Consider the following 23,851-nt stretch of genomic DNA (forward strand, 5'->3'; position numbering starts at 1 on the left):
AATAGTACAAATATTTCAAAATGTTACTATTTTTGCTGTACGTTGGATCAAATAAATGCAGGCTTGGTGAGCAGAAGAGACTTCTTTAAAAAAACATAAAATCTTCCTGTTCAGAAACTTTTGACTGATAGTGTAGCTGGGATACGAGAGAATTTTAATACAAAAAATGACACTTCTCCTTTGAACAAATACTTGAGAGATGTTCAACAGGTTTAATTGAATCTAATGAAAATGTGTTTCAACCAAAAAACAAAAACAAAAAACATTTGGGGGGCATTTCCATTTTTTGTCTGTTTTAGATACATTTCTTCAAATTGGGTATTTTTTTCTTTAGAAAGTAAGCTCCTCCAAAGAATTTTTAATACAACAACCATCTCATTGTTTAGTCTTACTTTACTGACATAAGTTATGAGATGATTTGTTGTGGCATCTGGTCACTCCTGTTAAATATCCTGACATGCAATACCACAGTGCCAACTGTGATGTGCTTGGTGTGTGTGTGTTTTGGTATAGTGTCTATAATGACATGGGTACTACAACGTAAATGTGGTTTATGAGGACACTTCCCATGTCTCTGTAAACCAAAGAGCATAAAAACATATTAAATGGTGTTTAATGAAATTCAAAAATTGGCAGTAATTTCCTTTGAGGGGAAGGTTTAAGTGTAGGTTTACAGTAGAGAGTGTCTCTTTAGTTTAGTTTAAGCTACAGTGCTTTTTTGCTTTTATTTGTTTAGTGCTGACAGGACACGTGATTGTCAGCACAGACATTTGTTATTGGATTTATATTTCTAAGACTAAACTGTTTAATTTGTGTCTGGAGAAGTGGCAGGTTATTTCCGAATATGTACTGAGTATTTTTATTTAGTCTCTTATTCTTATGTCAGCCCCACTGAATTGATTGAGTTTGTGGGTTTGAGGTTTGTCTGGTTTAGGTTTTATGTCAAGTTTAATATTTTAAAAATCTGAATTTCAGACCGCATAATGCAACAGTTGGCTGATTTTTAGCTTGTAATTTTTAAAGCTATTCAAACTTAAAAATCTAAAAAGTTCTGTCAAACATATGATTTGTGTTATCTTATGCTAAAGTTTCTGTTGTGATGTTGCTCCCTTTAGGTCTCCCTATAGTTTGGGTCTTTCATGACAAATCAGCGTGTTTATTTATGTATTTCTTTAGTCATGTATTTATTCTGTTATATTACAATTCAGAAATTTAGGGTTGGTAAGCTATTTTTCATGTCTCTTATGTCCACCAAGTCTGCATTTATCAAAAAATGCATTATTGTGTGTAAATAAACAATATAAATATTGCAATAATATTATTACAGTTTAAAATGACTGTTTTCTGCTTTAATACACTACCAGTCAAAAGTTTTTGAACGGTAGAATTTCTTCTTCTGTTCACCAAGCCTGTGTTTATTTAATCTAAAGTACAGCAAAAACTGTAAAAATTTGAAATATTGTTAGTATTTAAAATAACAGTTTTCTATTCGAATATATTTTAAAATGTAATTTATTTCTGTGGTTTCCAAGCTGAATTTTTAGCATCATTACTCCAGATCCTTCAGAAATCATTCTAATATTCTGATTTGCTGCTAAAATAAAAAAAAAAAATATATATATATTCATGTATTTAATATGATTATGTTGAAAACAGTAGTTTTTTTCAGTGTTCTTTGATAAATAGAAAGTTCAGAAGAACAGCATTTATCTGAAATAGAAATCTTTTGTAACATTATAAATTCCTTTATCATTACTTTTGATCAATTTAAAGCATCCTTGCTAAATAAAAGCATTAATTTATTTATTTTTTTTCCCCAAAATAATAAGAAAAATTATAGCGACTTTAGTGTGTAATGTTACAAAAGCTTTTTATTTCAGATAAATGCTGATTTTTGGATCTTTCTATTCATCAAAAAAATCCTGAATAAAATGTTCTCAACTGTTTTAGATATTGATAAGAATAATAAGAATAAAAATGTTATAATGCATATTACAAGGATCACGTGACGCTAAAGACTGGAGTAATGATGCTGAAAATTCAGCTTTGAAATCACAGGAATAAATTACATTTTAAAATATATTCAAATAGAAAGCTGTTATTTTAAATAGTAAAAATATTTAACAATATTACTGCTGTTGCTGTATTTTAGATCAATTAAATGCAGGCTGGGTAAGCTGGGACTTCTTTAAAAAACATTAAAAATCTTACTGTTCAAAAACTTTTGACTGATAGTGTAAAATGTAATTTATTCCTGTGACGCAAAGCAAAATTTTCAGCATCAGTACTCCAGTCTTCAGTGTCACGTGATTCTTTCAGAAACCATTCTAATATACTAATTTAAACATTACTTGTTATGTTAAAAAACAGTTGAGCTGCTTAATATTTTTGTGGAAATTGTGACACTTTTTTTCAGGATTGTTTGATAAAGAGAACTTATGAATAGAACAGCATTTATTTGAAAGAAATATATCATAACATCGTAAATATTTTATGGTCACTTTGGATCAGTTTAATAGATCCTTGCTGAATAAACGTATTAAAGATGTCCTTCAAAGAAATCTTACTGACCCCAAACTTGTTTATTTTTTTGTATTTTTCTTTAATTCTTATCTTTTTGAATTAGGCAGAGATTTGAGGTTACTGATTTGAACAAACCTCTTACAATAACAAATAAAACTCTGGACCACAAAACCAGTCTTAAGTCGCACAGGTGTATTTGTAGCAATAGCCAATAATACACTAAATGGGTTAAAATGATAAATTTTTCTTTAGTGGCAAAAATCATTAGGATATTAAATAAAGATCATGTTCCATGAAGATAAATAATAAATTTCCTACCGTAAATATATCAAAACGTAATTTTTGATTGTAATATGCATTGCTAAGAACTTCATTTGGACAACTTTAAAGGCGATTTTCTTAATACTTAGATTTTTTGGCACCCTCAGATTCCAGTAGGGATGGGAATCGAAAACCGGTTCTTGTTGAGAACCGGTTCCCAGTGTTTCAATTCCATCGAATCGTTTGCAAAATTTGCAAACGATTCCCTTAACGATTCCAGTGGGCACGAATGACGTCATCACGCGCATTGCGTAACTTACGCACGTTGCGTAGCTTACGCTCAGTCAATAAGCATTGGCGCCTAAGCGGAACAAACGCTCAAAAGTCTGGTTATATTTCACCAAAAAAGACTAAAATAGGGCAACTTGCAATTCTTGCAGCGTAGATATTTCCTCAAAGGGAGGAAATACCACTAACATGCTAAAACATTTGCGCACACAGCATGCAATAACAATAAAATAATGTTGCGTTTTCGATCCGCTCTGGACTAACAGTTCTCAACCCAGCAGCGGCAGCAGCAGCAACAACGTTAGCATGTCCTCGGCTAATAAAGCTGCAGGACTCATTCATTCCCATTATAAATTTTTTAGGGAGATGACAAAGATTCTCAGCCCTAAGTACAAAGCCCCAAACAGAGACAGTTTAACTATGCTAATCAACAATTTGTTGTCCCTTTTCTTCCATATGAGAATCGATAAGGGAATCGATAAAGAATCGAATCGTTAAGCAGAATCGAAAATGGAATTGGAATCGTAAAAATCTTATCAATTCCCATCCCTAGGTTCCAGATTTTCAAATAGTTGTATCTCGACCAAATATTGTCCTATCCTAACAAAGCTTATTTTTTTCAGCTTTTAGGTCATGTATAAATCTCAATTTAAAAAAATTGATCATTACGACTGGTTTTGTGGTTCAGGGTCACACATAATATTGCTACTTGCCTTAAAAAGACCCACTGAAATGCTTTAAAAATTGTGTATTCTTTCCTATCAAACTCACAAATCAGTCTATTTTCCATTTTCCACTAAATAGGGCTTTACCGTGGTTTACCATCAAGTAATTATCCACAAAGTGATTAACGGTTCCTTCTATAGGCTGTTCTGTCAGTCAGCCCTGGGAACCTGAATTCATTTCAGGGGGCCGACAGCATGAGACAGCAGATCCTCTGTGTTTGTGAATAAAGCCTAAGCCTTTTGTGATCGCCCATGTGTCCTTTAAGAGACACCCCTCCCCCTCTCTCAGCGATAACCTCCTTCCCCCCTCTCTCCGTCCCGCTCCTCCTCTCACACCCCCTCGCCACATTAACAGCCACCATGACCATACACACTCATCGTTTGCCCTCAGATGGAAGTGACGTTGAATTCGGGATGATGCGTGATGCGTGATGTCATTCAGCTCAAAAAACAGGAATCGTATTTTTACATCAGAATGACTGCGTTGAGGCTGATTCCTTTAATTATCAATTAGCAGAATCTGTAAATGCTGAAGCTGAAGAGAGAAAATATGGCTCTCATGGATGAACATGCACTAGGTACAACAGGGATGCGTTACCATAACAACATTTTCCGAAAGGGCCGCCCACTAGACTGTGTCAGTGGGCATTCCTGGGAGTGAGCAAGTGTTGTAAGGACCCCCCCCCCCAAAAAAAAAAAAAAAAAAAACAGTGCAAGCTCAGCCCCAATGTGATTGGTCACACCTCCCCTCTCTTTGTGTGGACCAGAGCATGCTGGGTAAGACCCTGGAGTGAATGCTCATTTGTCTGTGGAAGGCTCTCGGAAGGATCCCAAAGTCTGCTTGGATTTTAGGAGCTGGAGCCGCACGGAATAAACCAAGGTAGAGCCTGATCTTCTTCTCTCTTTCATGGCGCCTGTGTTTCTGTTGCACGTTCGTCTGCGCACCGTAATTAGGCTGCGTGCCGTGGCGTTGTCAGAATGAATCACAAAAGAGGGGGGTGGGGTTGATCGGGAGGTGTTTGGACAAAGAGCCCAAGCTGTGGGGGGATTGTTTACTACGGCGGCGTCAGGCGTGAGCGTGTCTTCTGCGTACCTCCTCCTCCATTATCCGACAGCGAAAACGCCTCCGGAGCGAAACGCAGGCATGTTCGAGGATGGTTGTCTCTTTATCATCCTCTTTTTCTCTCTGTCACGTCATGCTGTATTTTTTTGCTTGTGTTGTATTAACCCTGTCGGGGACGTGGTGACTGTGATGCAGCTGTTGCAGGCGGGATCAGATAAAGACAGGCTATGTTTTTAACCCCTCTGCACTTGTGTCTGTGTCTTCTCCCCCTCCATCAGCCATCAGGCGAGCCCCCTGCTCCGGGCCCTTACTGGTCGAGGGGGGTGGGGGTGGACAAATGGAGCAGGACGGTCTGAAAATGTCTGCCATTCTCTTCCTCTCTCCCTGCTGGGGGTTAAAGCTGACAGCAACATCACATGTTTTTCATTTTGCCTCTGATAATGCAGCTCTTTGTTGCGCGTGAGGTCACTTCCTGGTTTCCCAGCTATCTGTGAAAGTTTCCACGGTCTGTTGACAAGCTTTTCCACACAGAGCCTGTGAAAGTTTCATGCAATATTTTTGTTTTGAGCTTTTTAGGCTTTCGTTACTGTTAAGTACTGTGCAGTGGTGATTTCAAATGGCAGTAGCACAGTACTTTGATAAATACTGTGGTACTGAATGATTCAAAGATTCTGTCATTAATTACTCACCCTCATGTAATTCCAAACCCATAAGACCTTCATACATCAAGATATTTCTGATGAAATTCAAGAGCTTTCTGACCCTGCTTAGTCATGTATTGTGGTACTTTTGTGAACGCATGTCGAAGACTGACAGGGAAGAGAAGAAATTATTGACTAAAGTTGTTATTTTTGTTTTCTCTGCACACAATTCATAACATTACGGATGAACCACTGATGTCACATGGACTATTTTAACAACGTCCTTACTACCTTTCTGGGCCTTGAACGTGTCAGTTGCGTTGCTGTCTATGGAGGGACAGAAAGCTGTCAGATTTCATCAACAATATCTTAATTTGTGTTCTGAAGATGAAGGAAGGTCCTACGGGTCTTGTACGACATAAGGGTGAGTAAGTATTGACAGAATTTCTATTTTTGGGTGAACTATCCCTTTAATATCTTAATGTTTCAGTCGTATTAAGCAGATTAAAGCTGGGGGATAATATAGTTAACATTTTGTGACGATGCAAAACAATCATGAAGTTAAAATATGCAAAATATTATTAGTATAATATATAAGTATATATTGGATCAAAGGACAAAAATGATACATTTTTCTTTTATGCCAAAAATCAGTAGGATATTAAGTAAAGATCATGTCTCATGAAGATATTTTGTAAATTTCCTACCAAAAATATATCAAACCTTATTTTTTGATTTGTAATATGCATTGCTAAGAACTTCGTTTGGACAACTTTAAAGGCGATTTTCTCAATACTTATTTTTGCACCCTCAGTTTGTAGATTTTCAAATAGTTGTCTATCTTTACAAATACAGCAATGGAAAGCTTATTTATTCAACTTTCAGTCAAGAAATTGAACCTTATGACTGGTTTTGTGGTCCAGGGAGCTGGGCGGGAAAACAAACCCAGATGAACTGGTTCAAAGTCTAACAGCATTTACTGTTTTGAATCTCTTAATTAACCATCTAAATTGATACTCACTGAGCTGCAAGTGAGTTATTATTCTGAGTGAAATTAACCATATTTTGTGTAATTAAGTTGAGTATATTGCGTAAATCAAGTACATTTGTTGGTAGATTTTTCTTTTAGTACTTTCTTAGTCACTAGTCTTTTAGTCCGAACACACTATGACAGTTTGATGCTGATGTTTGAGTTTCAGGCCTCATTGAAATGCAGAGAGCTGGTCGCATCCTGCTGTTGAATGCTATCACCACCATCACAACACACATGGACCATCAGAGAGATCAAAGCTCGCTCAGGAAGCAGAGAGCAGCTCCTCCCCTTTGTCCTCTTTCACTACAGCTATTGTGTAACGAAAGTAATTTTTCTGGAATAAGACCCTGCTTGATCTGAAAACAGCGTTTATGCCAAAGTAAACTTGTGTGGTGAGGAAAAACGCAAAGATTTGGCTCATACGTGCTTTTTCTTAGAATCTTGATGGGAGCTGTATTTATAGAAGTGACTCAATAGAGCATTTGATTTTATTTTAAACCTACTTTGTAGTGTGCTTTAAGGCAAGCACTGCTTAAAGTGATAGTTCACCCAATCACCCAAAAATGAAAATTTTGTCATTAATTACTCACCCTCATGTCGTTTCAAACCCTTAAAACTTTCATTTACCCTTCAGAACACAAATTAAGATATGTGAACGCTAACGAAATTGAGAAATTTGTCATGTTTGTTTTCTACCTTTCTGGGCCTTCAATGTGTCAGTTGCATTGCTGTCTATGCAGGTTCAGAAAGCTCTCAGATTTCATCAAAAATATCTTAATTTGTGTTCTGAAGATAAACAAAGGTCCTACGGTTTTGGAACAACATAAAGGTTGAGTAATTACTGACAACATTTTCATTTTTAGGTGAACTATCTCTTTAATTCCCTCTTATCAGTTGATTTGCAAAGCAAAACAAGTGTGACATCTAATTATTTATGATCCACCCTGATAAGATTTATGTGTTCCCTTCACTTTACAGTTTTTTTTTCTATTTCAGTGTAGATCAGGCTTTCTAGTTGAGGAGTTCTGTGTGAGATGTATTGTAGTGATGAACTGTGAGAAATCGCTCTGACCGCTGGCGAAGTGATGTTTGGACTGCAGCGTGTTTACTATACAGTGTCTGTGGTCACGAGTGACTGGGCCGCAGGACCGCAGTCCCAGTCGGGCGGTTGGAGCTCTTTCCTGGAAGGAGAAGGGAAAACAGTGATGTCAGTGTCTGTGAGGAGAGGTGGTCTGGCGTGAAATATCTCACAGGGGAGATAGAGTCTTACACCGGTGAGGATGAGGAAACTGCATTATATGACTGAAATGTATCCATGATCGCAAAGTTTAAGCCTAGTTGTAATGCTTCGGTAAGCAACTTTTGTTTAAAAATGTATTTTCCCTGTTCCTTTTCATTTGCTTATTAGTCAAAGTTTGGCCCACTTTGCAGCTTATTCTGACTAAGAACTTTTCACTTAGACAGGAAGAGTTTTTGTTTAACCAGCATGCAAAGTGAGTACTGTTTCTTTGTTTTTGTGCTTTTTAGGGTGGGATTTATCTAAAATGTTTGATATATGTTAACATTAAAGGATTAGTTCACTTCTGAATGAAAATGTCTTGATAATTTACGTACCCTCATTTCATCCAAGATGTTCATGTCTTTCTTTCTTCAGTCGAAAAGAAATTAAGCTTTTTTAGGAAAACATTCCGGGATTTTTCTCCATATAGTCGACTTAAGTGGATGCATGGCTACATCGTTTGTAAAGTTGAGCATTTGTGGTCAAAATATATTTCAATTTAATTTTTGATTTTTTTTAATTACTGACTGTTTCGCTAGTCAAGACACTTATTCCTTGACTGGGATCGTGTAGACCCCTTTGAAACTGCAATTTAGATGTTCAACCCATTGATTTCCATTGAAGTCCACTATATGGAGAAAAATCTTAGAATGTTTTCCTCAAAAATCTTAATTTCTTTGCGACTCAAGAAAGAAAGACATGAACATCTTTGATGACATGGGGGTGAGTAAATTATTAGGAAATTAAAGTTAATATTTATTCAAATTGTAAAATTCATAATAACTTTTATGGTATAGTTTTTAGTTATAGTTTTTGTGATACGATTTTTTAATAGATTTTTAGTTTTCTTTTTCATTTTAATTAAAGTTTTAGTAATTTTTTTTTGTAAACATACATTTATTTTGAATTGATTAATTGTAACTAATAGTTTACTAATAGTCTACTTATTGCTTTTGGATGGACAGAAATTCAGATGAGGCAGAATGTAATGTTCATGGATATCTCATTTAATTCCTATACTGCGTGCCTGAGTATATATCAACGATTTAATGCAGCTAACCTAGCAAGCCTTGACAAATCTATTTGATTAGTTCTTCCCTGTAGCATGACTTTGTTTCCAAGTAGATTAAGCAAGTTTCGGCCAGCGATTGGCATGTTTGTGCGCAGTAAGCAGTTTGTAAATTGTCAGGTTATTCACCAGTGAATCTGGAATCTGAGGGTGCCAAAAAAGATATATGTTGAAAAAATCACCTTTAAAGTTGTCCAGATGCCAATTACTAATCAAAAATGAAGTTTCAATATATTTACGGTAGGAAATTTACAAAACTTGATCTTAATATCCTACTGGTTTTTGTCATAAAAAAAAAATCAATAATTTTGACCCATACAATATATTGTTGGCTATAGCTACAAATATACCCATGCTACTTAGGATTGCCTTTGAACCCAAACTGCTCACTATAATTGTTCAGTGTCTTGTTAATCTCGTGTTACTTGTCCACCTGGCTTTTTAGGCAGGTTTGACAACCTCCTGAACATTGTTCAAGTAATGACACCAGGCCAGACTGTAAATGGGACACCTAAGCATATCTAAAGCTCATGTCTCCACTAGAAGCAACATAACTTTTCATGTTCATCCATGATCAGATTCCTGCATCTGTCATCCCTGATAACCTGCATCGAACAGATCTGAGGTCAGCGTTTCATCTTTATCAGTCTGACCACCCTGAGCGTGTCTGATTGTTGATTTCCACCTTCACGTGGACACTAGTTGACTTTGTGCTTTCCTCACATATGTTTTGTCCTAATCAGCTTACCCTTGTTCTTCACCAGCCAGGAAGGTGCATTACCAGTATGTTTCTGTCCTCGCTTTGCACGCCTGATAAGCCCGATTTGGATCCTAAGAGCCAGGGATCCATGCTGAGCTACTTACCCAGGTGCCAAGGCCTGCTGGCTGGGAGTGTTGCCTCCTCTGGGTGTCTCTTCCAGGGTCTGTACTGGAGAGTCCAGTCCACCAGATGTTCTGGGTTATTTTTGAAAGAGGTCTTTGAGTAGTACAGAATGTGGGTCGGTCCAGAGAGCAAACGTTAAGGATGAGAGAGTTGTGTCAAGGGCAAAGATTTAATCTCAGCAGGCTAAAGGTGGGATCTGTCATTTCTGCTGCAGTGCTTTTCAAAAACAAGACTGAAGATTAAAACGTTGTTGGAAAGTGTTTTTTGTTGCACTGCCAGTCATTTCTTGCCAAGGTGCAGTTTTGGGAGTGTATTGTAGGGGTCAACTGATAAGGGCTTTTTTTTAGATGTCGATTTTAAAGTATTGCAGTATTGCAAACGCTCACTTGAGGTGGTTTTTGACTTGTGCTAAAAGGGTTCATGTGAATAATGAGAGATGGAAATGCATTTTCCAGATAAATTCCTCTATGCACATCAAAAAAGTCATGTTGCACGATGGGATGGGATAACTTGACTACCAACAAACTGATCTTGTTGACAACAAGGAACGCATTTATTGTGTTGCATCTGCTCACTCGAGGCGCAAGTAATTTATTATATATGAAAATTGTTATATTTAGCAGCTTCTTCTACTCTTCTTAGTGATATATAGTGCCAGTTTTTCAGGGAGTGACGATTTTGTTCTCTTTGAAATTCGCAAATTTGGACGGACACCCATCAGCTATTGCTGATATCTGTGAACAATACAATGCTGATATACAGTTGCAGTCAAAAGTTTACATACACCTTGCAGAATCTGCAAAATAAGAGGGATAATGCAAAATGCATGTTTAAGTTTTTTTAGTACTGACCTGAAAATGATATTTCACATAAAAGACATTTACATATAGTCCACTAAAGAAAATAATAGTTAAATTTATAAAAATGACCCTGTTCAAAAGTTTACATACACTTGAATCTTAATACTGTGTTGTTATCTGAATGATCCACAGCTGTTTTGTTCAGTAATATTTGTTCATGAGTTCATTGTTTCATTGTCCTGAACAGTTAAATTGCCGGCTGTTCTTTAGAAAAATTCTTAAGGTCCCATAAATTCTTTGGTTTTTCAGCATTTTTGCGTATTTGAATACTTTCCAACTATGACTGTATGATTCTGAGATCCATCTTTTCACACTGAGGACAACTGAGGGACTAATGATGCAAGACTCAGGGGTGTAAACTTTTGAACAGAATAAAGATGTTTTTTTTATTTTGCCTAAATATCATATTTTTTCATGTAGTACCACCCTTCAGCAGCTAAAGAAGATACTCTGTTAAAATAATGTGTCTTTAGCAATGAAAACTCTATTTAAAAATATTTTCTATTGTTTTTCTAATTTAAAAAGTCATTTAAGTGTTTTTGTAGTTTAGTTTTTAAGGTATAGTTCACCTAAAAATTCTCTCATTAGGTCACACAAGAATTCTGTCACAAGAGAAGAAATTGTTTAATAAAGTTGTTATTTTGTTTTTTTGCGAACAAATGTCCTTACTACCTTTCTGGGCCTTGAATGTGTCAGTTGTGTTGCTGTCTAATATGCAAGGTCAAAAAGCTCTCAGATTTGATCAAAAATGTCTTAATTTGTGTACCAAAGATGAACAAAGGTCTTACGGGTTTGGAACGACTTAGAATTTAAATTTTTGGGTGAACTATCCTTTTAAGCACATAGCAGAGAATTTGAACAACAGCCAATTGATCATTTGCCATACCATGACAGTAATTACTGACTTATTGCTTTGTGCAAGAAGAACTTTGCTATCTCTGCATCCATAGTAGTATCTGTTTTTTGAGCATTATTGACTAATGCAGATCATTTTAAAATGGTGAAATATTAGGCCATTAATTGTTCTTTTATTAGTGTATGGAAACATGAAAACATTATAACTTTTTATCAGTTCCTCTAGAAAGTCACGACGCCTGTTCTGCATTAAAGCCACCATTGTAACCTTTTAACCTTTCACCTCAGCCACACTGAGCAAATCTTTGACCTTTGATTTTTGTCCTTTGCAGGTGATGTGTCTCCCATCAGCATGTCTCCCATCAGCCAATCCCAGTTCATCCCACTGGGAGAAATCCTGTGCCTGGCCATTTCTGCCATGAACTCCGCCCGTAAGACTGTCACGCAAGAGACTCTCATCGAACACCTAGCAACATGCTTCCCAGGTAACGTCCTTCAATGACTTCGCAGAAAATCTGTGAAGAAAATGCACATAAATGCCTTTAAAATAATATCACAATACAAAAAAAATGCTACACTTAGTGTTTATCTTCTTTGGGCTCTGAACATCTGTAAGTTTTACATGCTGAATCTGTTTTATAATGGTTCAGTGATTTTGGTTTTTTCAGTTTTTGCCAATAACACCAATTGTAACCATATACACAGCTATTTGCACATGATTATAGCCATATCCTGGAACGTCTGGGTCTGGGTCTCATATTTGGAGAGTTGTGGTCACAGCAGTGATACGGAAAGTTTAACATCCATTGTTATATGCAATTTTGCAGAAACACAGAACAGGATAATGATGTTTTGCTGAAAGTAGTGGCTGGATTATGGGGGAAAATGTGTTTTAATATTTTCTCAGAGGATGTGGTTGTAACAATGTTAACAGTACACACATATATAGTGAATGAATGGACTTAAAGTGACACACAAGTAAAATATTACACTTTTTACCTATTTTTTTTAATGCTGGTTTTAGTAGTTTGAGAATAATAATGTAGCATTAATTGACATGTAAACTATGCAAATGCACACTATGGTATTCTTAGTGGATGGATGAATAAATGTGTAGATAGAAGTCCCAGATGTCCCCAGTATGTGTCTGTGAGGTTTCAGCTCAAAAACCCCCACAGATCATGTATGATATCATTTAGAAAATCCCTGTTTTGAGTGGAAGCACAAATACTATGGGTGTGACGAGACAGTTATCCCACGAGATGAGACCTGAGACTGGGTTCACGAGAATGAGACAAGATTTTTAAACTTTTTTTTTCAAATAAATCCTCAATGATGAAATATATAGGGAAAAATATTATTTTGTTCAACTGAAAAACACAAAATGCATGCGGATTTTGATATGAACTTGAAATTTAAACTTCTATTTTAATGAACTATATGCTGTAATAAACATGTAAACTAAAGCTGCTTGATTGTGGATAAATTGAAAATCTAAATTTTTTTAAATAAACTGGAGATCTCGATTCTCTCATGATTCTGAAGAAAGAAGACTAAAAATCTAAACAAAATAACACAATTTACTAGTGGTTCTGACAAAATGCTCATTGCTTTAAGTCTTTTAAAAAATATATTCAAACTAAATAAAAAAATGAAGGAACTTCAGTTAATAAAGACTTGTTTTACTATTGAAATCTCCTGAATAAATGTTTCAATGATAAATACAGTCGTGGCCAAAAGTTTTGAGAATTACATAAATATTGGAAATTGGAAAAGTTTCTGCTTAAGTTTTTATAATAGCAATTTGCATATACTCCAGAATGTTATGAAGAGTGATCAGATGAATTGCATAGTCCTTCTTTGCCATGAAAATTAACTTAATCCCGAAAAAAACTTTCCACTGCATTGTTAAGAAGGCTTCAGGGCGTCCAAGAAAGTCCAGCAAGCACCAGGATCGTCTCCTAAAGAGGATTCAGCTGCGGGATCGGAGTGCCACCAGTGCAGAGCTTGCTCAGGAATGGCAGCAGGCAGGTGTGAGCGCATCTGCACGCACAGTGAGGCCAAGACTTTTGGAAGATGGCCTGGTGTCAAGAAGGGCAGCAAAGAAGCCACTTCTCTCCAAAAAAAAAAAAAAAACATCAGGGACAGATTGATCTTCTGCAAAAAGTATGGCGAATGGACTGCTGAGGACTGGGGCAAAGTCATATTCTCTGATGAAGCCTCTTTCCGATTGTTTGGGGCATCTGGAAAAAGGCTTGTCCGGAGAAGAAAAGGTGAGCGCTACCATCAGTCCTGTGTCATGCCAACAGTAAAGCATCCTGAGACCATTCATGTGTGGGGTTGCTTCTCATCCAAGGGAGTGGGCTCACTCACAATTTTGCCCAAAAACACAGCCATGAATAAAGAATGGTACCAAAACACCCTCCAACAGCAACTTCTTCCAACAATCCAACAACAGTTTGGTGAAGAACAATGCATTTTCCAGCACGATGGAGCACCGTGCCATAAGGCAAAAGTGATAACTAAGTGGCTCGGGGACGAAAACGTTGAAATTGTGGGTCCATGGCCTGGAAACTCCCCAGAACTTAATCCCATTGAGAACTTGTGGTCAATCCTCAAGAGGCGGGTGGACAAATAAAAACCCACTAATTCTGACAAACTCCAAGAAGTGATTATGAAAGAATGGGTTGCTATCAGTCAGGATTTGGCCCAGAAGTTGATTGAGAGCATGCCCAGTCGAATTGCAGAGGTCCTGAAAAAGAAGGGCCAACACTGCAAATACTGACTCTTTGCATAAATGTCATGTAATTGTCGATAAAGCCTTTGAAACGTATGACGTGCTTGTAATTATATTTCAGTACGTCACAGAAACAACTGAAACAAAGATCTAAACGCAGTTTAGCAGCAAACTTTGTGAAAACTAATATTTGTGTCATTCTCAAAACTTTTGGCCACGACTGTACATTTATAAACGTGCAGTTGTCGCCACCTCCTGGCAGAAGAGGATAAGCGTTACAATACGTACAAGTGTTAAGATACTTTTGTTTTGATCACTACTGCAGACAAGTGTTTATAACCAAAATATAAACTTTTATCCTAGTACTTCTGTTATTAAATGTAACAAATAATTATCAATATGTGGTTGAAAAGACTGTTTGTGTTGCTCTTTCTGGATCAACAGCAGCATGAATGCAGATTTTAATGTCTTTAACACCTGTTTCACAACATAAGCATCAGTGGAGCGTGAGCAGCACAGTGTGAATCGTTGTCACTCAGGAATAAGATCGCGTGGGTGTTTGAATGGAGATTGTGATATTTTAATGATGAATCGAGCAGCTATAGTGTAAACACTGCAAAATGTTTTGAGAGGATATCGTCACATTCTCGCGAGACCGGTCAGATATCACGAGACACGTCAGATCTCATGCCATGAGGTCTCGTCACATCCCTAACAAATATGCTTTTTTCGTGCATGTCTCTTTAAATGCAATTGAGCTGCTGCTCCACGCCACTTTTCCAGAATAGGGTTGTGCCTTTACAGCTTGTACCTTAGATATTCTGCTAAAAAAAAACACCTATTTGGTTTTGATTATCATGTCTGTCTCGCTAAAATTATGTGTTTTAAAGCCATATTAGTTTAAACTTCTGATATCGGGTTTTCTGAGCGCACACATCCGAAACACACGCACAGAAAGCAGCTGTCACATGGCATGTGAGTACTAAACGAAATTCTCTTTCATGTCTTATTGCGCTTGAACTGGCAAATACACACAAGTTTAAAACTATATAAAACTAAAATAGACAGTAATAAATCAATAAATCCACTGCTCTGTTGTCTCATTTGATGCTGGGACTCTAAATAGTGTTTTGTTCTTGTTTGTGCAGTCAAAAACAGAACAGTAAACATGCTTTGCTTGAACTTTTGCCATGGCGTTAGAACACTGTTGTTGCTTGTGAAAACACAATGGCGGCTTGTGGGTGTAAATGTGAGCGGCTTGTTTTTTTCACATGCTTGTGAAAGAGGCTAACCAAAACAAAGTTACAGGGTTGTTTGTTTTTACATTTTTGGGTTGACAGATGCACTGGGGACCCGATTATAGCACTTAAACATGGACAAAGTCAGATTTTCATGATATGTCACCTTTAATTTAACATCATAGCGGATATATTGTGGTTTATTCAATATATTGCCTAGCCCAAAATGTATTGGCACAGTCTTAATTGTTTCATTACATGTCAGTTGTGTTTTTTGTGCCAAACTGATTTGTCAAGTTCAGCATCTTAGTGGTGTGATGCTGATTATATCATGTGAGACTGAGCTAAAGAGATGCAGCAGATGCTGAGTCATAATGAGCTCTGTGTCCCTTATGTTGTGAGGCAGTGAGGTTGCTATAGAATCAGTAGTGAATGCTGAGGTTGCTATAGAATCATGACCTCATCCTTTCAGCTCATGCTCTGAACACAAAGTTTGCACACCTGGATCGTAACCTCTCAATTTGGACGAGCATCAAGAAGGCAGGTCAGAGTCTGTGTGTGTGAATATGGTATTTAAGTTGAGTTGATTTGATTTGATTAGGTTTGCAAGGTTACCTTGAACTATTGTATGTCACTGTAGATAAAAGCATCTGCCAAAGTAATCCATGTACATGTAGTTATGCATTCCAAAGTCTTAAAGTCATATGGGGATAGTTTTGTTCTGTTAGACAGATAAACGTCTGTTGGAGAGAGATCATATAGAGCACGTTGACTGTAAAAATAAAGCATACAGGCATTATTGAAATGTAATATGCCATTCCACAGAGTGCATTTTCATATGACTCATGTAGCAGTTCATCTTACTGCAAGTATTGCAGGATAGAAAATTCCCCCCCATGACGTTTCTGCTTTGGCTCAGGTGCAAATTCATCGGTGTTTATTTTGAAGAAAGATCCTAAGGATGTTGCATGGATCCTGTTGTAAAAATAAGTCTATATTTTAGTGAGGCACACAGCATCGCATTATTATTGTTCGGCTTCTCATTTTCCAGTTGAGGTCAAAGTCTGTTTGTTTGGAGAAAAAACACACCCTTTTTTCATCTAAAAGTAGACATTGAGATTGAACACGGCAACAGACTTTTTCTGTGGTGTTTTTTTCTGTGTAATCTAAAAGGGAGAAAACAAAATAGTTGTTTAGTTGAGTTAAAGTTGTTATCCTTTTTTTGTAGGAATGTGTCATTATACTTAATGAAAGAAAAATGGTCAGTGGTTAGTTAATGGAGATTCTGGGATTAGACCGGTGTTTTTAGGTTAGATTTAGCCACAATCATTGGATGCTGCTAGTGATGAATTGTTGTTTTTATAAAACTCTCTGAACTGTTTCCCAGTGTTGGGTTAGAAAGAATGGACATTGGTTTGTGTTGATGCATCTTGAGACGCCTAAGTCCAGCCAGGGTCATGTTCTCATCGCATTTAATACTTCCATTTGTCTTATTTCATGTTTTTGAAAACCATTTAAAAAAAAGAGTAGGTACACTACCAGTCAAATTTTTTTTATGTTTTTTAAAGAAGTTTCTTCTGCTTACCAAGCCTGCATTTATTTGATCCAAAGTACAGCAAAACCAGTAAAAATGTGAAATATTTTTACTATTTAAAAATGCTTTCAATTTGAATACATTTAAAAATGTAATTTATTCCTGTGATTTCAAAGCTAAATGTTTGCACGATTACTCCAGTCACATGATCCTTCAGAAATCATTCTACTATTGATTTGCTGCTCAAAAAACTCTTTTTATTACTATTGTTGAAAACAGCTGAGTAGAATTTTTTTTAGGTTTCTTTGATGAATAGAAAGTTCAGAAGAACAGCATTTATCTGAAATAGAAATATTTTGTAACATTATAAATGTCTTTATCATCACTTTTGAACAATTTAAACCTGCCTTGATAAATGAAAGTATACATTTCTATAATTTCATTTAAAACGTTTTGATATATCAAACATTTCAACATTTTAAAATATATTCAAATAGCAAGCAGCTATTTTAAATAGCAAAAATATTTCACAATATCACTGCTTTTGCTGTATTTAGATCAAATAAATGCAGGCTCTGTGAGCAGAAGAGGCTTCTTTAAAAAACATTAAAAATCTTACTGTTCAAAAACTTTTGACTGGTAATGTGTGTCCAAACTTGCAAACATACATAATAGTTGTATAAAAGTAACACTTCTGTCAAGATGTTGAGAAGTATGTATGCTGTAGATCTTTAGTACCAAAGTGAATTTCTGCAGGAATTGAAAGTCTGTTGTTCTCGATTGGATTAGACAGTCATTTAAGTGTGTGCGTGTGCATGTGTGTTTGTAAGGTTGAATTAGGATTGCACCTCATTGACAGGGAAACTAAGCAGCAACTATGATGTAAGTACAGGCAACCCTTCTCCACCTCAGCGTCTACTTATAGCAGTGCTCTGGACTACAAATGTAAATGACAAAGCCGAAGCAATACAGCGATCAAACAACTCTTTAACGCTATATTTTGACACATGTTAAGGTTGTACTGTTTGAAAAGAGTTCTGGAGTGGACAAAAATGCTGACCGTGTTTCCCTGTGACATCACAATTGCACTTACCTCTCTAATATCTCTATTTGGTGGACCACAGAGGTTTATATCACAGACATGGACATACACTGTAGAATCTCCCCCCCAAAACATGAAGGTCTGAATGGGGTGTTGCCTGCTGCATTTTAGCTGCAGTGGGGGGGAGGGAGGTGTATTGCGTCACACTAGGCTGGCTTTAAGAACTCCATGATGTAATGGGGAGTAATGCCAACAGAGAAGCAAAGCTGTGAAACCAGTCAACCAGGCAGGGAGGGCAGCCACCACTATGGCGTGTCTATATGCTGTGTTAAACACACCCATACGTATAGTATGAAACTGGACTGTGAATGTGGGAATTGAATAAAAGTCTATTTTTATGCTCACAGCTTACTGTATATGCAGATATAAAAACTCTGATGTGGTATATTGGTCAATGTGAGCGGATGACATGAAAGGCAACCAATGAATAATGCACAGTAAATGTTATAAATGGATGAATTGTAAGTCCTTGATTTAAGAAGTTACAGCATGTAGTTTATAATACCATATTAAGGATAGTTTGCCCAAAAATGAAAATTCCGTCATTAATTACTCACCCTCATGTCGCTCCAAACCCGTAAGACCTTTGTTCATCCAAGAATTTTCTGACCCAACATAGACAGCAATGGAAGTGACTTGTTCAAAACCCAGAAAGGTAGTAAGGATATCATTAAAATAGTCCATGTGACATCAGTGGCTGAACTGTAATTTTATCAAGCTATGAGAATACTTTTTGTAGTTCTGCTCTCAACTAAAGATTTTTCTGGTCGACTATTAGTCATTCAGTTTTAGTCGACTATTAGTCGCCGTAATTTTATCAAGCTACGAGAATACTTTGTGTGCACAAAAAAACTAAAACACGACTCTTGTATCTTCTTGTAGCTTCGTAACATTATGGTTGAACCACTGATGTCACATGGACTAGTTTATCTATGTCGTTACTATGTTTCTGGGCCTTTGAATGTGGTAATTGCGTTGCTGTCTATGTAGTGTCAGAAAGTTCTCAGATTTCATCAAAAATACTTTAATTTGTGTTCTGAAGACGAATGAAGGTCTTATGGGTTTGGAACAACATGAGGATGAGTAATTAATGACAGAATTTTCCTTACTGGGTGAACTATCCCTTTAATATTGGTCATCATGTACAATCATGGTATCATATTGTTGAAGTTAAGATATTTGTTTTGAAGCATTGGACCTGACTGTCTTTTCTCTCTTTTTGTATCTGGTAGGCGTCCCCACTCCAAGTATGGAGATCCTGCGGCACACGCTCAACATGCTGGTCCGAGAGCGGAAGATCTACCCCACCCCAGAGGGTTATTTCATTGTCACCCAGCAGACATACTTCATCACGCCTTCCCTCATTAGGACTAACAGCAAGTGGTACCACTTGGACGAGAGGATACCGGAGCGGATGCAGCAGCAGCAACAGCAGCCGTGTACCTCTCCTCACTCAAGTACCATGACCCCCTCCACATCCGGATGTGTCCGGGAAAGACCTCACCACAAGAACCACAGTGACTCCTACAACAACAGCTACCGGGAGGACATCCCTAGTGCGCATACCTCAACCATACAGAGAAGGTCTAAGGAGCATAAAGAGTCTTCTCCTGTGTCTCCGCCCCCTCAGCAGCCATCAGAGAGTAAGAGCAAGAGTTCGCTTAGTTTTCCATTTAAAACGGAGACAAACAGTAAACACAAAGACGGAAGCAGCAGCAGTGGGGAGAAGCAGTCGAAGAAGTTCGGCCTGAAGCTGTTCAGGTTGAGCTTCAAAAAGGACAAGACGAAACATCTAGCCACATTTTCAGCCCAGTTCCCACCTGAGGAGTGGCCACTGCGGGACGAGGAGACACCCAGTACTGTTCCTAGAGAGGTGGAGATGGAGATCATCCGTCGGATCAACCCAGATCTCACGGTGGAGAACCTGGCTCGCCACACAGCCGTAATGAAGCGGTTGGAGGAGGAAAAGGCGCAGCGCAACAAGGCGAACTCCTCGGCTCAGCAGAGCGCCCGCAGCAAGAGGAGTCGTAGCCATCGAAAGGCCCAGCAGGGCAAGGCCTCACGTTCCCATAGCAAAACACGTGCATCCAGGGGGGATCCTTCTGAAGGATCCAATCTGGACATAACCTATGATCGGGATTACAGATTCTACAGCTCCTCATTAGTACGTTCTCCACGCGAAACCATGATGTCCATGGAGCGGAATAGGGGAAAGTATATGGTTCACAGCAACCCCAATATTGTGGAGTCTCACTTTACCACCGCTCCCGAGTGGGATGTTTCTGGGGAACTGGCAAAGCGGCGGACAGAAATGCCATTCCCAGAACCTTCTAGGGCACAGTCACATTCCAAAGTCCATCGAAGTCATAGTCATACGCAAGAGAGAAAGTCACGGAATGAGAGGTCGGACAAGGCCAAAGAAAGGTCGCGGTCCATGGACAACTCCAAGGGACCACTTGGTGGTCCATACTTAGGTGGCCCAGAGGACTTTGAGTGCAGTCCCGATGACAGGAGTCGGTACTACACTGACGACGGTACTTTGAGGGCATCTGCGCAGGCGACCCACTACTCCCGCATCATGCTCTCTGCTGCTAGATTACACTCTGACGTTTGTGTGCCTGATGTTGGAAGAGGTTCCTCGGAGGATGCTGTGCTTTACCGGACGCTGGAGAAGAGTAAAAGCAGGGATAGTCTTCCCGCTTACAACGACCTGAAGTCTTGCTCTCCCAAAACGCCAGTAGACGACTATTTCCAGTGCACTGCAGCAAATGAAGTCTCTCTCTCTGCGCCGCCTTCTCTTGCAAAACCCAGCCATGACTTTACAGATAGCGTCTGGAAGGGGATCTCCTCGGACCGACTGACCCCTCATCTTACGCCACCTCACCCTATAGAATATAAAGAGGAGACAGCAAAGGGACAAAGTAGTATTTCTATTGCGTCAACGAGCCAAACTCCCGAGCATCTCCCCAATGGACGATTGTTGCACCAACTCAATCCCGACTCAGGTGACTTGGACAAAATGCCAGAGGTTTACAGCCAAGAGACTCTGTTCAAACCTCCCGACTATGTGGAGAGCAGTTTCTCAAGGCCAGGTACGATAGGTAAGTCCCCTCACACCAAGTCGACAGAGGTCCTGGAGACTCAGGAGCATTTCGATAAACCTCTACCACTGACCGTGCCACCGTCCTCGGCTCAGGAGCAGGCTTCGTGTGCAGAAACCACCTTCGACTATTACAACGTGTCGGATGACGACTCTGAGGAGACTAGTCATAAGAACCGGGTGGAGGGGAAAGTTCTAGAAGAAGGAGGGACAATGCAATGGCTGCTGGAACGAGAGAAAGAGCGGGATTTGCAGCGCAAGTTTGAGAAGAACCTTACCTTTCTAAGTCCCAAGGAAGGTGAGAGCAACAACAGCCAAAAATCAGTCCATTCTACCCGATTGGACAGTATGGACTCCAGCAGTGTGACTGTGGACAGTGGATTTAATTCCCCACGGTAAGGCACTCAGGGCCACTTTAAGGGTTTGTTTCATTTGTTGTGTTGGCAATAGGGTGTGTCTGAAATGAGGGGTATGCTATTCTATGAATAGACATACGTTATTATCCTTGTTTTTAACTCAGTGTTAACTTGCAGGAACATTTAGGGTTTTATGCTTTTATAGACATGACAGGATTCTGTAGAGCCTTAGTTTAATCCCAATTCATGCAAACCTTACATTTTCTTATTTTAAGCAGTAGTAACCACCTCTGTGAATGACATTAAGGCCAAAAACATACTCTATGCAAGAACACCAGTGCTTAGCCAACCCATTGTAGGCCTTAGTGGTCTGTACTATAGCTATAAACTCATCAACAGTTTAAGTTTAACTTGCTTGGTTGTCAAAATGGTTGTTCTGCTATGACAGTAGTTGACTTGAAATATACCTTACCACTATAGTAGCCCTTGCAGAAGCGATGAGTATGCATTTTACACATTGCATTTCATGCATTTTGCTTAGAGTATGTTTGTGGCCTAATACTACTGTACTATGGCTCATCTTTTCACTAAAATGGGAGAGGCCCTAACTTGTGAGAGGTACTGAATACACCTTAATGTAGGTCAACCACTACCAGTTCTACAACTGCAGTCTCTAAAAGGGTTTACACTATTGGTTTTGTCTTTAACTGAATTTTTGTTTAAATAACATGTTGTATTTTTGTCTAAATGAACGTCATGTTTGTATTGTAAGTGCTGCATTGTTGCATTCTGTGTTCTCATCCAAAATCCATTGGGTTAATTGACATTGTTCTCAAAATTCTCACAATACAAAATGGATTAGCACATGTCTGTCACTTTATCTATTGATATGTTTGTGGCCTTACTTAAAGAACGAATTGCTTTGAGCACATGATGCAACTTGTGCAACTTTACGTCCTACCGTTACCCTCATCCTCCCCTTCAACCTGCAACCTTTTGATCTTGTCTTCCAAATGTCTGAAACCTCTCATACTGCAAACTTCCAGTAGGCGTTTTCATGCTCAGACATTGCAGTGCAATAATAGTGACTCAGAAAACACTTTAAAGTTGGATACTAAGTCTGTTTTGCAGGCAAAAATCCAACATTAAAAAGGCTTGGTGTCATCCAGAGTGATATAAAGAAGTGTGACATAAATTGTGTTTTAAAAATCTTAGACTTCTTGAATGGATGAAGTGGATATTTTCTGACTGTGTTTAGAAAAATGTGACTGGATGAAGAAAAACAAGCACTGTGCTAATACTCAGGTCACCCTATGAGGCAGAGCGGGTTAAAAACGCTTCACTACAGTGATGGCGACCCCGCTCAGTGCCAAAAGCCTGATGAGACATTTCAAACATTTGAGGAACAAAATGTGCCCCCATATTTTTAATTTTTTGTGTGTGTGTTTTCTTTAATTGTGTTTTTTGTTTGTTTGTTTTTCCAAATTAAAGTATGTTGTTTTTCATACAGTGGTTCAGTTGCAGTTTTTACCCTGTTTGTATGTGTGTTAGTTTTGCGCAATTCCTTCTTGTGTTTTCATTCTCCTATTTTGCACGTGCACTTTCCCCTCATAGAAGAGGGAAATTCAAGCTAAAATTGTGTGATATGTCAAACGTCTTTTAAACACGTGTTATTGTTTAATGCATTATAAAAAAGTTGTACATTATTGTATAACCCTTTCATGGAATCTCCCAGAATATTTTGTAATTTAAAATATTGTAGTTTCTTGGCCCAATTATAACATTTTATTTTCAAATATCCAACAAGTTTTTTTAAGCCTCTATCAAATACAGTTGAAGTCAAAAGTTTACATACACCTTGCAGAATCTGCAAAATGTTAATTATTTTACCAAAACAGAAGGGATCATACAAAATGTGTGTTATTTTTTATTTAGTACTGACCTGAATAAGATATTTCAAATAAAAGTTGTTTACATATAGCCCAAAGAATAGTTGCATTTATAAAAATTACACTGATCAAAAGTTTACACACACTTGATTCTTAATACTGTGTTGTTACCTGAATGATCTACAGCTGTGTTTTTGTTTTGTTTATTTGTTTGTTTAGCGATAGTTGTTTGTGAGTCCCTTGTTTGTCCCGAACAGTTAAACTGCCTGCTGTTCTTTAGAAAAATCCTTCAGGTCCCACAAATTCTTAGGTTTTTCTGCATTTTTGTGTATATGAACCTTTTCCAACGAAGATGATTTTGAGATCCATCTTTTCACACTGAGGAACTGAGGGAGTCATATGCAACTATTACAGA

The 23,851-nt window shown here is 37.9% G+C and overlaps 2 protein-coding genes across 2 annotated transcripts in view; one reads left to right on the plus strand and one right to left on the minus strand.

The window, feature by feature from the left end:
* LOC141288171 (trafficking protein particle complex subunit 11-like) overlaps positions 1–5,229 on the minus strand; it is an 18,612-nt gene extending 13,383 nt beyond the window's left edge. The window contains exon 1 of the mRNA XM_073820270.1: positions 5,109–5,229. Within this exon, the coding sequence (XP_073676371.1) occupies positions 5,109–5,229 (121 nt within the window). The remainder of the gene's footprint in view (positions 1–5,108) is intronic.
* Positions 4,563–23,851, plus strand: part of LOC141288677 (storkhead-box protein 2-like) — a 33,015-nt gene continuing 13,726 nt past the window's right edge. Inside the window, exons 1-3 of the mRNA XM_073820842.1 lie at positions 4,563–4,677; positions 11,813–11,965; positions 19,324–21,586. Of these exons, the coding sequence (XP_073676943.1) occupies positions 11,833–11,965; positions 19,324–21,586 (2,396 nt within the window). The 5' untranslated portion in view covers positions 4,563–4,677; positions 11,813–11,832. The remainder of the gene's footprint in view (positions 4,678–11,812; positions 11,966–19,323; positions 21,587–23,851) is intronic.

This window comes from Garra rufa, chromosome 16, assembly GCF_049309525.1.
Source record: "Garra rufa chromosome 16, GarRuf1.0, whole genome shotgun sequence".
Taxonomy (NCBI): domain Eukaryota; kingdom Metazoa; phylum Chordata; class Actinopteri; order Cypriniformes; family Cyprinidae; genus Garra; species Garra rufa.